A 16,702-nucleotide genomic window follows, 5' to 3' on the forward strand; every position below is an offset into this window, starting at 1 on the left:
AACACACCAGCACCAAAATGTTTTCTTTTCTATCCTATCTAATAAAGAGGGAATATGCTAATTGACCCTCATGCTGTCACAAAGATGGCGGTACCCACAGCCAACAAGGAGGGAGTATGCTAATTGACTGTCCCGCCCTCAAAGATGGTAGCACCCACAGCCAGTAAGGAGGGAATATGCTAATTGACTATCACACCCTCAAAGATGGTGGTGCCCACAGTCACAAGATGGCAGCACCCAGTCCCCTCAGCCCCACCAGGGCAGCAGGCACACAGCAAGGCTGGGCCCACCCCTGGGTGGGCCCGGTCACTCCGCGCGCCTGCCTCCGGAGTCCTCCAGTCCCCTCAGCCCCCCTCCCACCCAGGGCTGGCCCAAGGTGCAGGCAAGCCTCAGATGGCAACTGCCCAGCCACCCAGGGCCACCCGAGGCTCAGGTAACGAGGGCCAGCCAAGGCTTGTGCTGCCAGCAGTGGCAGCAGCAGAGGTATGATGGGGCGTTGCCTTCCCCTGATCACGTGTTGCTTCCCATCCCTGAGGGCTCCTGGACTGTGAGAGGGGCAGGCCAGGCTGAGGGACCCCCCCCTCTCCAGTGCATGAATTTTCACACACCCGGGCCTCTAGTGTAATATAAACTGCATATTTTCAAAAAAGTGCAAACAGAAGAATTAGGCAGATTTCAGATTCTTCTTTCTAGCAACTAAATGAAACAGAATGATCCCTTTTATAAAAAAACTTCATCTTTAATTAGAAACCCTTAAAAGAGGCTATTTTAATGTTTTTAATGTCTGAATTAGAAACATACTAGCAATTGCCAGCCTCAGCCTGAGTTACAATATATCCTGTCTAATAAAAGAGAAACATGCAAATTGACCGTACCTCCACTACGCCCACAAGCCACACACACCAGCCAATCAGGAGCAAATATGCAAATTAACCCAACAAATATAGCGGCAGCCATGGAGCTGGAGCCAGCTGGAGGTTGAGTTGTCCCCGGCAATGGAGGAAGCCAAGCTTCCCCCTGCCCTGGCCAGCCCTGGACTCCGCTCAAGGCTACAAAGTTTCAATTATAAAAGATAAATAAATCCCAACAAAGATTGCGGTGGCCACGGAGGTGGAGCCAGCTGGAGGCTTGGATTGCCCCTGGCGATGGAGGAAGCCAAGCTTCCCACCCGCCCTGGCCGGCCCTGGCCTCTGCTCAAGGCTACAAAGTTTCAATTATCCTATCTAATAAAAGAGTAATATGCAAATTGACCATCACTCCAACACACAAGATGGCTGCCCCCATGTGAACACAAGATGGCCACCACAAGATGGCCAGCAGGGGAGGGCAGTTGGGAGGGACCAGGCCTGCAAGAAAGGGCAGTTGGGGGAGATCATGCCTGTAGGGGAGGGCAGTTAGGGATGACCAGGCTGGCAGAGGAGGGAAGTTGGGGGCGACTGGGCCTGCAGGGAAGGGCTGTTGGGGGGGACCCAGGCCTGCAGGGGAGAGCAGTTGGGGGGGACCAGGCCTGCAGGGGAGGGCAGTTGGGGGGACCCAGGCCTGCAGGGGAGGGCAGTTAGGGGTGACCAAGCCGGAAGGGGAGGGCAGTTAGGGGTGACCAAGCCTGAAGGGGAGGGCAGTTAGGGGCAATCAGGCTGGCAGGGGAGCAGTTAGGGGGTGATCAGGCTGGCAGGCAGAAGAGGTTAGGGGCAATTAGGAAGGCAGGCAGACGAGCAGTTGGGAGCCAGCAGTCCTGGATTGTGAGAGGGCAGTCGGACATCCCTCAAGGGGTCCCAGATTAGAAAGCATGCAGGCTGGGCTGAGGGACACACACACCCCTGTGCATGAATTTCGTGCACCGGGCCTCTAGTTATAATATAAAACTGCAGACTCCACTTCAAATATCAATTGTGTATGAAGGAAATTTACAGGAAGATTTCCAAAGTATTGTTGGCTGATACCACTACCTTCAGAATTTACTTAGGGTATAGAGATTTCTAAAAATGTTTTATTTATTTACTTTTAAAATATATTTTCATTGATTTCAGACAGTGGAAGAGAGAAGTAAAGAGATAGAAACATCAATAATGAGAGAGAATCATTGATGGGTTTTCTCCTGCACACCCTCTAGCGGGGATTGAGCCAACAACCCAGAAATGTGCTCTGACCAGGAATTGAACTTTGATCTCCTGGTTCATGGGTCAATATTCAACCATTGAGTCACAATGGGCCAGACTAGAAATATATTTTAAATAATATCATCCCGTGATATATTTTTAGTTGATGAACTACATCTGGCAATTATTATCCTCTGAGATCTCAGGTATTCTCCTACTCCTAACTATGGTAGGTATCATTTACCATTCAACAGGGAAATTACCAAAAGTTCCAGCTTCCCATTCTTAGATTATAATCTTTACTAAAGCCCAAATGAAATGTAAAGTAAAAAGGGTACCTTTCATGATGCCCCAAATCTGACAGAAATTCATCCACATGTCTTTGGAGTTCATTTCCTTCTAAATTCTTTAATTTCTTCAATTCACTTTGTAGAAAAAACCAAAGCTCTTTAGCTCCATTTTCAATCCTCCTCCTCAGAATTTCATGATCCTTCCCTAGACCTGCAGTCAAAGAATTGAGAGGATCAGCATTTCCAATATTTTGATGAAAGAAAATGTTCAATTATTGGTGCTAATATCAATATACTGAGGAGAGAAATATACTGTATAATCACCTACCATTTCTAGTTTGTTTCTTATAATTTTCAATTTGTTCTTTGGCCTTCACAAGCTGCTCTTCTAAAGCACGAATCCTTCCGGAAACCGGCCCCTGATCAATGGGGCCTTCTGGTATCCTGTAGTTCAGGAAAGAAAAATATAAACCTCTACCTTATAAATTATGCAACAAAATACATGCTTAATGAAGTTACATGTTAAAACATATTTATTAGAAACTGTAGAAGTCACTGAGCCATATAATATATTAGAGTACCAAGTAAAATTTTCTCTCCAAAGGTATACAATAAAATGTAAACACTGGAATGATACTGAACAATAACAGCAAAAAATAATCTAGCTCTGAGATCTCCTAGGACGTAAGGAACCTTTAGAACTCTCTCCTAAAAAAAACTCTTATCATATTGCTTAGAAAAACTTTGCCATCAGTGGCAAAGTGGTCAATCCTTCATTGGTGTTGAGAATAACAAAGGTGAAGGAGAGGGTGACGAAAAGGTTTAAAGGAAATATAAAAGTACATATCTGAACATGTGTCTATGTTCAAATACCAAATATAAATTATTTCTAAATTAAGCATAATATCAGGCTGTGTAAATCTGTGCTCCAATTCATGAACGCATGACCTTATATTACTAAGTATTGGTTTTATAGGGTAAGACAATAGTAGAAGATGAAGTATATCTGTGTTTTCCGATGGTCTTAGGCAACCCTTCTAGCGGTTCTCAACCTGTGGGTCGTGACCCACAGGTTGAGAACCGCTGCTATAGAGCCTAAGACCATCGGAAAACACAGATATTTACATTATGATTCATTAACAGTAGCAAAATTACAGTTATGAAGTAGCAACAAAAATAATTTTATGGTTGGGGGTCACCACCACATGAGGAACTGTATTAAAGGGTCGCGGCGTTAGAAAGGCTGAAGAGACTGTGGCCCTGCTAAAGAGACTGTGGCCCTGCTAAAAAGGTTGGTTTTGCCCTAGTGAAACTCATTTCAGACTTCTGCTCCCTGCCCCCAAATGTAAGAGAATAAATTTATATTGTTTTAAACCACAAAGTTTGTGGTATCTGTTACAGCAGCAATAGGAAACTAATACATATCCTAGATAATAAAGATAATAAAGATGTAATATGCAAATGGTCGTTACGCCGCGAAGCATGGATCAGCAGGAGGATGGGGCAGTGAGCTACAAGCGGGCAGCGGAGAGCTACAGGAGTGGGCAGGGCAGCAAGCTACGGCAGGGGGGAGGGGGGAGGGTGTATGGGGGGAGCTACAGGAGGGCAAGGCAGCAGGCGGAGAGCTACTGGCACACGGATTCATGCGCAGGGCTACTAGTATATATATATATACGTATATATGTGTGTGTGTGCGTGTGTGTGTGTGTGTGTGTGTATAGTTTTGCAAAATTATTGTTTAGACTAAATAATGACTAATTTTTCTTCTAAAACTTATTTACTTAGCACAGTGTCTGTCAATAACTTTAATCAGGACTACTGTATCTGGGCTCAGTCATTTTAGAGATGAGCTGTAATATCAAAATGTCTAGGATATCTATTTTAACCATCACAATCATTTTAAGGAAACATAATTTTTAAGTTATACTTGGCAGAACTTCAATTCAGATGTCAACTTAGTCCTCTGATGCAAAGACTCCAATACAGATTTTTGTATAGCTTTTCTAACATGTTTTATAAAACAGATGAAGCCAAATTAACTCTTAATTACTTATCCAGTGGTCGGCAAACTGCGGCTCGTGAGCCACATGCGGCTCTCGAGCCGCAGTTTGCTGCTCTGTTGACTAATGAGTTTGTCGACCACTGACTTATACCATTTCAGAATACATGTTAAGTAAAGAACCCCTTGTTATAGCTATACCAGAGTAAATAAGGTATTCTATAATTTTCCATGAAACTGCATGCATTAGCACTGAACAGAAATATGAAATATAACCATGCCCCAATCACGAGTGTCTCAGGCCACAGAACTTGACTTAAAAAGCCTTCATTTTTATTTTATTTTTTTTAAATATATTTTATTGATTTTTTACACAGAGGAAGGGAGAGGGATAGAGAGCTAGAAACATCGATGAGAGAGAAACATCGACCAGCTGCCTCCTGCACACCCCCTACCAGGGATGTGCCCGCAACCAATGTACATGCCCTTGACCGGAATCGAACCTGGGACCCCTCAGTCCGCAGACCGACGCTCTATCCACTGAGCCAAACCGGTTTCGGCAAAAGCCTTCATTTTTATACACACAAATTGAATAATGATAAAATGAATAGAGTTGTTAGGCGCACAATTACCCAATTTGTGAGCACAAATATGTATACATTTATAAATGAGGCATTTCCTAGTATATAGTTTTTAAAACTTGGCCCTTCCTCTCTTTCTGAATTAGATGACTGGTTTCTAAGAAATAATTTTAAAACAGAATAAAACTATTAACTCTGGAAATTTATTTTGGCAGCAATATGCCATAGGACAAGGATGCCCTTTTTTCCAGAACACAAATTAGTGATACAAAATTTCAGGCAATAGAAAGATAGGTCTAAGTTCTCCTTTTTATCTCATTTCTTCATATATTGGTGGAATAAGAGGGGAAAACAAGCATGAAAAATAGCATAAGATCTTTTCAGCAGTGTTCCATTAAGTACTAAATATAATCTAATTCTAATAAAACATAAATGCATCAGTGATTTATATTACATTAGTATATACAATAATCTAATCCAACTATGGATAAACTGTAGATTAAAAAATAATGGAAATTTCAATGTAAAAAAAAAAAATGCATAGGACCATTTTTTCCAAACCCCAATTAGAAGAGTCAATCTGCAAGAACAGTCGCTATGTGAATATTTAGAGAATTATGTTTTTTTTTGTTTTTTTTAATCATACTCACTGCAAAAAATATATAGAGCATCTTCTGACCTAGATGCAATAACAGAGATCATACTATTATGCCTGAAACAACTGAAAATCTAGGCACAAGAGTTTGATAAAACTTGAACCAGGAAACTGATGTCAGATAGATGGCAAATAGGTGGTTCCCTCTCAGGGGAAGAGCAACTAGCAACTATTCATAGACACAATACCTTTGTAAAGATCCCAGCACACAGGGGTAAGGCTAAAGCAATCCCTTGGACTACAAAACCCGAGGAAAACAGCATTAAGAAGGGAAGGAGGAGCAGCTTCACTTTGCCCACATTGCTCCTCCCCCAGGTCAGCGCAGTGCTGCATGGAGGAGGTCCCCCTGGGCCTGCAGTTTCTCTGGTAAGAAAGGAGAGCGCAAGCTGGACATCAAGTTTCTCTAGCATTCTGGATGATTCCTGGGAGGCCCACTAAGTATGCCTCATGGAGATAACTGGGAAAGTCAGCTAGAGATAGAGAAGGGGGAGGAGCTCACAACAAGTACAGGGATCTTGGCAAACTGTGTTCCTGCCAGAGGTGGGGCCTCAGAGGAAATTCCAATTAGTGGCTCTGATCATTTGCATAGCTGAGCCAGTGGCCCCAACTGGATAAGAAGTTTAACTGGCAATTCTGCCTGGTTTGGGTCACCTGCCAGAAGGCTGTCTTGTTGAAAGAGCACAGCCTCTAGCCCACTGAAGGAGGAAGCCTGGTCTGAGATGCAAGGCAACCATGTAGCACATCCTACAGCCCAACAAGTAGGGAAGCAAGTAACTGGCCAAAGATGCCATGTGGCTACACAGCACATCCTATGACCTGCTAAAACAGGAAAGCAAGGCAACAGCGAAGCATAGCTCTCAGCCCAACCTAACAAGGAAACCTAGCCAGGGACCCAAGACAGCCACAGAGCTATAGTCCCCTCCAGACAGAAAGCCGAGCCAGCAGCACTACCGTACAGTTGAACATAGCCTTCAGCCTCTGCCTCACTAGGTTGCCCAACCAGAGGCTGTGGCCAACTCTGAAGTCCATCCACAGCACCACTGAGGCAGAGAGCCACACCAGCAGCCTCGCCCTGCTGCGGTTCATGGACACTGGCTCTGCCTGACCTGGGAATCCAAACAGTGACCCTGGGCAGCCTGAAAGCCCAGCTTATGGTACTGACCAGCATGACTGTACTGACTTCTATAAATTTTCATAAAATAGCTACCGGAATAAAGTTTTTCTTGGAAATATAAAAAGAGAATAATTTCTAAAATTTCATTCCTGCAATTAGTATATAAGATCAAGAAAAGGAAAATTAAAGGTCAGTTCAATTAAAAACTTATTTTCAATATCATAAGTGATATATTAATAAATATAGCAATGCTTTAAAAATACATCATGACTATCTAGACTTTACCCCAATAATACCAGGTTGGTTTATGATTAGAAAAGCTATTAATGTAAATTTATTGTCTTAATAAATTAAAGAAAATAAATAAAATTACAATCTCAATAGAAACAGAAAAAAAATCATTTGACAAAATTTATTTATTATAATACACTTAACAAGGAATGGAAGGTAAGTAAAATCTTAACTTGATAAAGAGTATCTATAAAAAATTCATAGTAAATATCACATTCCATTGCTCAAATAAGCAGAAGTATTCCTTTTAAAGTTAAGAACAACTGGCATAGCTCAGTGGTTGGGCATCAACCTATGAACCAGGAGGTCAGGGTTCAATTCCCAGTCAGGGCACATGCCCAGGTTGCGGGTTAGATACCCAGTGCAGGAGGCAGCCGATCAATGATTCTCTCTCATAGATATTTTTACACTTAAAAAATGTCGAATTTAGTGACAAAAAAAGAGCATTTGTGGGAAGTCTTAATTCATTACTTTATTTTGAAGAAAAGTACTGCTGAATACTTCGGGAAGCTTATGTTGAACATACTCCATCTCAAGATACTTGTGAACGCTGGTTTAAACACTTTAAATGTGATGATTTCGATGTGAAAGACAAAGAATGTCCAGGTCAACAAAAAAGTTTGAAGGCCAACAATTACAAGCATTTGGTCGTCCCTCACTAATCCCCCTGGCAGCCTGGTAATAGGCAGTCATCTTGTGAGGGTGTGAGGTTTAATTTGCATATTACCTCTTGATTATATAGGATTAGAGGCCCGATCCACGAGATTCGTGCACTGGTGGGGGGGGGGAGTGTCCCTCAGCCTGGCCTGTGCCCTCTCGCAATCCGGGACCCCTCCCTCCTTACCACTCGTCTGCTGGTTCCTTACTGCTTAGCTCACTGCTCCTTAGCAATGCCGTGGAGGCAGGCTCCTGCCACCACCGTTGCGCTCGCCAGCCATGAGCCCGGCTTCTGGCCGAGCAGAGCTCTCCCTGTGGGCAACTCCTGCATTGAGCGTCTGGCCCCTGGTGGTCAGTGTACATCATAGTGACTGGTTGTTCTGGTCGTTCCACCGTAAAGGTTGCTTAGGCTTTTATTATATAGACTAGGGGCCCAGTGCACAAATTCGTGCACCTTGAAAGAAACTGTGGGCCGCAAGGTTGCGGTGGGCACAGGGGCGGGTCTCAGCCTATTATCCGTGCCCCCGTCACAGTCCCCGATCCTTTGTCTGCCAGCAGCCCACTCCCGCCATCGCACACCGTGGAGCGATTGTGGCTGGCGCCAGCAGTGGGTGCGAGCGGGGCCAGCACCAGCAGTGGGTGCGAGCGTGGTGGTCACTGGCAGGGGTTGCAAGTGGTGGCTGCTGGCCCCAATCACCCCTCAGAAACAGGGGGAGGTGGAGAAGCCCTGAGGGGCAATCGGGGCCGGCGCTGGGCACCAGCAGCGGGTGTGAGCAGTGGCTCCAGCTCCATCAGCAGGTGCGAGCGCCCGGCGGGATCGTGGTGTACAGGAGCAAAGAATTTTCAGTAACCACCAGATACTCGCCCTGATGACAGTGACCAGGGCCCCACCTTGGTCTGGCACCCCTGCTCACCTGCTCCACCATCCCACCACAGCAGATGCCTGCCATGTTCCGTGCTCTGCCACTTCTGCCAATGCCTGCCATGTTCCGTGCGCACCCCCTAGTGGTCAGCGCACAATCATAGCGACCGATTGTTCGGTTTTATGCCATTTAGTCTATTTGCGTATTAGGGTTTTATATATATATAGATATGCATAGTCCAATGTTACAGGCAATAGGGTAGTGAAACCTGGGGGGGGGGCCTTGGAAGAAGGGGGACTAAAGGGGGTGAAATGGGAGATATCTGTAATCCTATCAATAATAAAAACCTAAAAAATAAAATAAATGTAGTAGGTTCTCCACTTAACTTCAAGATTCATTTTAGTTAAGATAAATTATTCTTTATTAAAATAGTGGACATTTTCCTTACTCCACTTTTTCACTCAAAAAATAAAGAAACAGCCCTGCCAGTATGGTTGAATATCAACCTATGACCCAGGAGGTCATGGTTCGATTCCTGGTCAGGGCACATGCCCTGGTTGCAGGCTCGATCCCCAGTAGGGGAAGTACAAAAGACAGCCAATCCATGTTTCACTCTCCCTCTCCAAAGAATAATCTTTTTAAAAAAAGAGTAATGATTTTTTTTTTTAATGGAGCTAGCAAAAAACCAATTGCACATAAGGCTGCAAATGCTCAAAGCTGCAGAAAAATTTTCATAATTAATCCCTCAGTTAATAAGAAACTGGAAACTTCCTGAAGAGCTAAAGGGTGAGATCTAGAAGCAATGACCCTTTGTTTATTCCCAGTTAAAAATATTGTTTTTACCCCATTATTAAAAAAGGATTAAAGAAAAACACTTATGGTAGAAAAAAAAAATATGAAGAGACATCCAATCTCATTAGTAATCAGCAAAAGCCAAACAAAATCACAGACCATTTTGTCCCTATTCGAATAGCAAAAATAAAGAAATAATGGCTCTTTCATATATATTATATTATATTAATTATATTATATTATATTATATTATATTATATTATATTATATTATATTATATTGCAATAGATTTTACACCATTTTAGTTACAACCAAGTCAAGCAAAGATGTGTTATAATCAATCTGTGACTTGTTTGCCTGCAGTGTTAACCATATCAGTAAAGTAGTAAAGTGCACTGCCACTAGATTATACATTTCAAACTCCTTTCTCCCTCTCACTCCCCATCCCTTCTCTCTCTATCTCTTTCTCTATCTCTCTCAATATCTCTCTCTTTCCTCCCTCTCTCTCTCTTACACACACACACACACCCACACATGCCAAAAGCCTGTTTTAACAGTGCACATTTTTCTTGGTTAATGTACCAGAATAATTTAAGAAAAAGGCAACAACTAATTTTCAGCTGACACAGTAAAGATGGGACCTACTTCATAAAGAATTCTAGCTTTAAACTATACTACCTGAGAGAATAAGATCAAAAGATTCTCCTCAGCTATTTTCCCCTCCTGTAACCAATGAAAAAATGATCATTGGCTTGCAAAATTACAATCATAATAGTACTACCCAACCTTAATAACTGCCTTTCATCCAAGGGTATAAAGCTGCTTTGCTAATGTTAACTAAGCTATACAAAACCCCTGTGAGGTGAGTATTATCAACAACTGAGGGTTAACCTTTTCAAAGAAAGACTTGGACGTGTGTTTTTTTGTATATCATCTTGCTGCCTGGATGAGGTATAACACAACTGTCAGAACAAGGAAGTTGTAGTTCATAGACAAAAATGTATTAAGCTTTCAGAAGTAGAATCCTATGCCCCCCCTTTCATGTTCTTAAATACTTCAATCTAAACTATTTTTGCCTTTCATTGAAAACAAGGACAAGTAATAGGCCAAGAAAAAGCCACACAGACTATTAATAAAGTTCAAAGATAAATTTAAATGTTTTCATATTGAAATAGGAAAATTTAAAGCTTACTCCACATTCATTTAAATAACTAATGTATTCAACACAGCTATTCTTATGAAGGAACAATTCATGTATTGCCCAAAAACTAGCCTTTGTTTACCTTAGGGTCATGGAAGGAGGAATGCAGGAGGTCACCTAATAAATTTATAATCCCTTACCACTTTGGCCTCATGTGTTCCTCCTTCAGCGACCCTAACATTTGGTGCTGAAACCCGGGACCTCCACCTGGGCCCCGCCTAAGTTGCAGAAGGGAAGGCCACTGGAAATTAGATAGTAGTCTGGCCCCTTCATGTCGGATCTCAGCAAGGCCACCCTCTGAATCCAGTTTGGAGCTCCCAGACCTCCTGGGACTGGCCACCAAAGACTGAAGCTGCCCAGGCCCTGACAGGGCCCCACAGACTTACATCAATAGGACAGAGCCTCGGGTAATGATTGTGGTGGCAGGTAAGCCAATCTCCTTTTTAATTGACACTGGGGACACTTATTCTGCCCTTCCCAAATTTGCTGGGACCCTTGTCCCCTCCTCAGTCTCTATTATGGGGGTTGACAGATTAATCTCACAACCATTAGCCACCTCACCTCTACCAGTATACTACTTGCTAAGACCATTATCTCTCCCCTCCAGAGTTTCCCAGAATCTGGACCTGCACAGAAATTCTCTGCCCAGAAAAAGCCTGCCTAGAGTCCTTTACAAACCTTTGACTCCACGCCTTTGGGGGCTGGCACCATTTTGGGGGCTCAGTCCATCAGGTTTTCTAGATGACCTAATAAATTCATAATTCTTTATCCCTTTTGGCCTCATGCATTCCTCCTTCAGCAACCCTAACAGTTTAGAAAGTATCAACAAAGTATTTACTTCCATTATTTTATGTTATATGCTATACTAGAGGCCCGATGCACAAAATTCAAACATGGGTAGGGTCCCTAGGCCTGGCCAGAGATCAGGGCCAATCTGTGGAACGACCGGCTGGGCAACTGGGGGGCCCCCTTGCTGGCACCCGCCTTGGCAGGCCTGGCACCGCCCACTCACCAGCCACGCCGCCCCACCGCCACCTGCTTGCCGGTCGGCCCTGCCTCCTGCCACCGCCGCCAGTCGCCTCCCTCTGCAGAGTGACCAACAGAGCGATCGGGGGGCTCCTGCTGGCATCTACCTTGGCTGGCCTGGGGCCTGAAGGCTGGGGGCAGCTCCTGCATTAAGTGTCTGCCCCCTGGTGGTCAGTGAGCGTCATCACAACCCATCATTCCACCAGTCGTTCTGCCATTTGGTTGATTTGCATATTAGGCTTTTATTATATAGGACTAGAGGCCCGGTGCATAAAATTCATGCACGGGGGGAGGGGGAAAAGGGTTCCCTCAGCCCACCCTGCCCCCTCTCACAGTCCGGGAGCCCTCAGGGGAGGTCCTACTGACGGCTTAGACCCGCTCCCTGCAGGCCTAAGCTGTCAGTAGGCCTCCCTCTGCAGGAGGCAATCTAGCTGATCAGGGGAAGGCACTGCTCCATCACCCCACTGCTGCTGCCACTGTTGGCCACCACAGTTGCCAAGGTGTTTACATCAACATGGACTCCAGTCCCTTCACCACGAAAAAATGACAACTATCTTTAGGCATTTTCAAGATGTCTCTTTCATAGAATATGACATTTCTTTCTTTTTTTTATCCTCACCTGAGGATCTTTTTCCATTGATTTTTAGAGAGCGTGGAAGCGAGAGAGAGGGAGAGACAGAGAGAAACATCAATGTGAGAGAGACACTTTAATTGGTTGCCTCCTGCATGAGCCCTGACCTGGGCCCAGGCCAGGGAGGAGCCTGCAGCCTAAAGTAAAACTGCTAAATTAGATACAATCTGGCTAATGTCCTATAGGACAATAAAACCATCACTTTTTCAATTGGTGTGTCTTCTAGATAGAAATTAGTTATATCTTTAAAAGCCTAAAAATTCTTTTCATCTTCTTACTTTACTGATCATTATATGTAACTTTCCATGGCTGTAAAATGTCAAAATATATAAAACTTATTTAATTGTAAATAGTGTGTCAGAATTATGTGTTTCATAGAAAAGGAAATGATCATTCTGTGGGCTTCTAATGCCCCAATTATACTGAAAGGACTTGCTGTCAATGTTTTACTCCGGGCCTGTGCTGGGCCGCGGCTTGTGCTCCCAGGCTGCTTGGCGGGGCCACCCTGGCCTCCCGGGGCCAGCGATGGTCCCGGGAAGGCTTCTTTGGTGGGGCCACCCTCACCTCCCGGGGGCGGCAATGGTTCCGGGAGGCTGCAGGCTTGATGCCCGTCTCCAGGGCCCAGGCTGCTTGGAACTGCCCCGCCCCCGGTCGCTTGGTGCCTATGTATGCAAATTAACCCACCATATTTGTTGGATTAATTTGCATACTCACTCCTGATTGGCTGGTGGGCGTCACAGAGGTATGGTCAATTTGCATGTGTCTCTTTTATTAGTGTATATATGTGTGTGTTTCTTAAAAATATAGGTAAAATTGCCGAGACCGATTTGGCTCAGTGGATAGAGCATCAGCCTGCGGACTCAAGGGTCCCAGGTTCGATTCCGGTCAAGGGCATGTACCTTGGTTGCGGGCACATCCCCAGTAGGGGGTGTGCAAGAGGCAGCTGTCATCGATGTTTCTGACTCTCTATCCCTCTCTCTTCCTCTCTGTAAGAAATCAATAAAATAAATTAAAAAAATTAAAAAAAAATAAAAATATAGGTAAAAATAACTCAACCAGCAAGATACAACATTTGCCCAAGTTAATATGAAAATGCCCCCCACCACAATGAAAAGACAAATGTGTAAACATTCCCAAAAGACAGTAGTAACACCACCTCTTCGCTGCAAGAAAACTTTATCAAGGAAGATGGAGCAGCAGAAGGAAGTGAAAGAACATTACTATCCTTTGCCCTCAGGTATATAATCCAGCCTGAAGTATAAAACCTATTTCCAACTAATGGCAAGACTAGGAAAACAATGTTTTCAGTAAGATTTCATTGAAGTACTGAATCCTAAAGTTACATAGTAGTGTCTTGAAACCTTCTGTCTAAAGGTAAGACTCATAGGCTTTTACTGTGTTCCCACTTCACAAAAGGACTATACTTCTCCCATATACCTGACAGATTCCAGACACTAAGCCACACTTAGGAAATGGATAAATGACATATTAGGTTCTATGCTGCCATCTAGACAGTGAAACCTTTTCCATTATAGTATTCCGAATTTGTTAAAAAGGAGAGACACTTCAAGGATTTTCCCACTTGTCTCTATCATTTTATTTGTTTGTTTTGCTAAAACATAAGAAATATTCTGCAGGTCAAGATATTAAGATTCTAGCGAGGGAGAAACCAATATGGCAGCATAGGTAAACACCTAAACTGCTGCCTCACACAACAATTTCAAAACTACAACTAAAAGACAAAATGGACATCATCCAGAACCACAGGAAGGCTGGCTGAGTGGAAATTCTACAACTAGAAGGAAAGAGAAAAGCACACTGAGACTCAGAGGAGCTGCAGAAGGTAGAGGTACCGAGGCGTGCGCGTGGAGAGGGCTGGCAACTGAGTACACGGCTGGCTTTCTCAACCGGGAGGGAGACAAAAGCCCCGACGGCTCTGAACTCCAGTTCCGGGCGAGACTCTGGGGACCCAGACTCATATGGAGAGAAACTGGACTGTCAGGAAAGAGAAAAGCACACTGAGACTCAGAGGAACTGCGGAAGGCAGAGGTACCAAGGCGTGCATGTGGAGAGGGCTGGCAACTGAGTACGCGGCTGGCTTTCTCAATTGGGAGGGAAACAAAATCTCCCAACGGCTCTGAACTCCAGTTCCCAGTGAGACTCTGGGGACCCAGACTCATTCGGGGAGAAACTGGACAAAACTCGAGGGCGGCTTTCTCTCAGAGGTGCTTGCAGCGATTACCACGGGACACTGAGACCCAGGGGCTTCTTAGGGTAGGGCTGATGGGAAGCCATTGCTGTCTGCTGTGCCCTGAGACTCCCCCCATCCAAGCTGAGCACAGAGGCTTTTGCAAGTCTTGTCTCATAAGTGTGTCTCCAGCACAGAAGTTCTCCCATCATAGACACAGCTGATCCTCACAGCCAATTGGCCTGGAGGTCAATTCCTCCCAGTGATACTAACAACAATCAAGGCTTAATTACAATAAGACTGTGCACACAGCCCAGTAAAGATAAAAATTGTAAACAACAAATACATTATCTATCAACAAGTGAATCTAAAAATCAAGTGAATAAAAAAATATGATGAATAGAATAAAATGGTGAATATAATAGAATCAGGGGCATAGAAAGGGAGTGGACTGACAATCCTCGGGGGGATAGGGGTGTGGGTGGTGCGGGAAGAGACTGGACAATATTCGTACACCTATGGATGAGGACGGTGAGGGGGGGGCGTTAAGGGCAGAGGGTGGGGTGGGAACCGGGGGAGGGGCGCTATGGGGGGGGAAAAAAGGAACAATTGTAATAATCTGAACAATAAAGATTTATTTTAAAAAAATAAAGTATTACAAATAGTAAAAAAAAAAAAAAAAAAGATTCTAACAAAAGCTTCAACTTTTCTGTCTCTTTTTAAATCCCATGTGATGAATGAACTGGCTATGTTGGGTTAAAAAGACTCATTTCAAAGTCATTTCCAATTCCAAAGTCTTAAAATTAATGTTTTTCATGTTTTAAGTGGCTATTAAAATATTAAATTTCTGCCCATGAACTCTACTAAATGCATAGTTTGGAGATTACTCTAACAAGTGAGGAGATCCATATGTCATGTATTTGCTTTTCTCCTCACAGGGAGAATATCTATGAAAGGATGTATAAGAAAATGAATAGGCAATTGTTTATGGCGAGGGGTTTAGAGGGTAGGTTAGTGGGGGAACTTATTTGCCACTGTATACTCTTTTGTATGTATTTACAATATTTATGGGTCACCTTTTAAAAAATTTGAATCTTTTTTTTTTTTTTTTTTTTAATATTTTTTATTGAGGTATTATATGTGTACATATCTTACCATTACCCCCCCACCCCACACCCACACATGCCCTCCCCCCCAGAGTTTTGCGTCCATTGCTTATGCTTATATGCATGCATACAAGTCCTTCGTTTGATTTCATAACTCCCCCACCTCTCCCTAACTTTTCCCCTGTAATTTGAAAGTCTGTTTGATGCTTTACTGTCTCTGTATCTATCTTTTTGTTCATCACTTTATACTGATCTTTACTATCCCTAAATGAGTGGGATCATGTGGTATTTTTCTTTCATTGACTGGCTTATTTCACTTAGCATAATGTTCTCCAATTCCATCCAGGTTGCTGCAAATGATGAGAATTCCTTCTTTTTTATGGCAGCATAGTATTCCATTGTGTAGATGTACCACAGTTTTCTGATCCAGTCATCTGCTGACGGGCACCTAGGCTGTTTCCAAATCTTAGCTATGGTGAATTGTGCTGCTATGAACATAGGGGTGCATATATCCTTTCTGATTGGTGTTTCTAGTTTCTTCGGATATATTCCCAGGAGTGGGATTACTGGGTCAAATGGGAGTTCCATTTTCAGTTTTTTGAGGAAGCTCCATACTGTTCTCCACAGTGGCTGCACCAGTCTGCATTCCCACCAGCAGTGCACGAGGGTTCCTTTTTCTCCGCATCCTCGCCAACACTTGTCGTTTGTTGATTTGTTGATGATAGCCATTCTGACAGGTGTGAGATGGTACCGCATTGTTGTTTTGATTTGCATCTCTCGGATAATTAGTGACGTTGAGCATGTTTTCATGTGTCTCTTGGCCTTCCTTCTGTCTTCTTTTGAAAAGCTTCTATTTAGGTCTGTTGCCCATTTCTTTATTGGATCATTTATCTTCCTTTTATTAAGATGTATAAGCTGCATGTAGATGTTGGAGATCAAACCTTTATCAGTGATGCCATTTGCAAATATGTTCTCCCATGCAGTAGGCCTTCTTGTTGTTTTGTTAATGGTTTCTTTTGCTGTGAAAAAGCTTTTTATTTTGATGTAGTCCCATTTGTTAATTTTCTCTTTAGCTTCCATTGCCCTAGGGGCAGTGTCAGTGAAGAATTTCTTTTGGCATATGTCTGAGATTTTGCTACCTGTGGATTGCTCTAGTATTTTTATGGTTTCCCGTCTTATGTTTAAGTCCTGTATCCATTTTGAGTTTATTTT

General features: G+C 43.4%; 1 protein-coding gene across 2 annotated transcripts in view; it reads right to left on the bottom strand.

Annotated features, from left to right (window-relative positions):
* Positions 1 to 16,702, bottom strand: part of FUT8 (fucosyltransferase 8) — a 214,005-nt gene that overhangs the window by 76,553 nt on the left and 120,750 nt on the right. For both annotated transcript variants that reach the window (XM_028141574.2, XM_028141569.2), the window contains exons 5-6: positions 2,715 to 2,830; positions 2,435 to 2,597 (exon numbers count right to left, since the gene is read on the bottom strand). In XM_028141574.2, coding sequence (XP_027997375.1) covers positions 2,435 to 2,597; positions 2,715 to 2,830 — 279 coding nt within the window. The remainder of the gene's footprint in view (positions 1 to 2,434; positions 2,598 to 2,714; positions 2,831 to 16,702) is intronic.

Source organism: Eptesicus fuscus, chromosome 5 (assembly GCF_027574615.1).
Source record: "Eptesicus fuscus isolate TK198812 chromosome 5, DD_ASM_mEF_20220401, whole genome shotgun sequence".
Classification (NCBI taxonomy): Eukaryota; Metazoa; Chordata; class Mammalia; order Chiroptera; family Vespertilionidae; genus Eptesicus; species Eptesicus fuscus.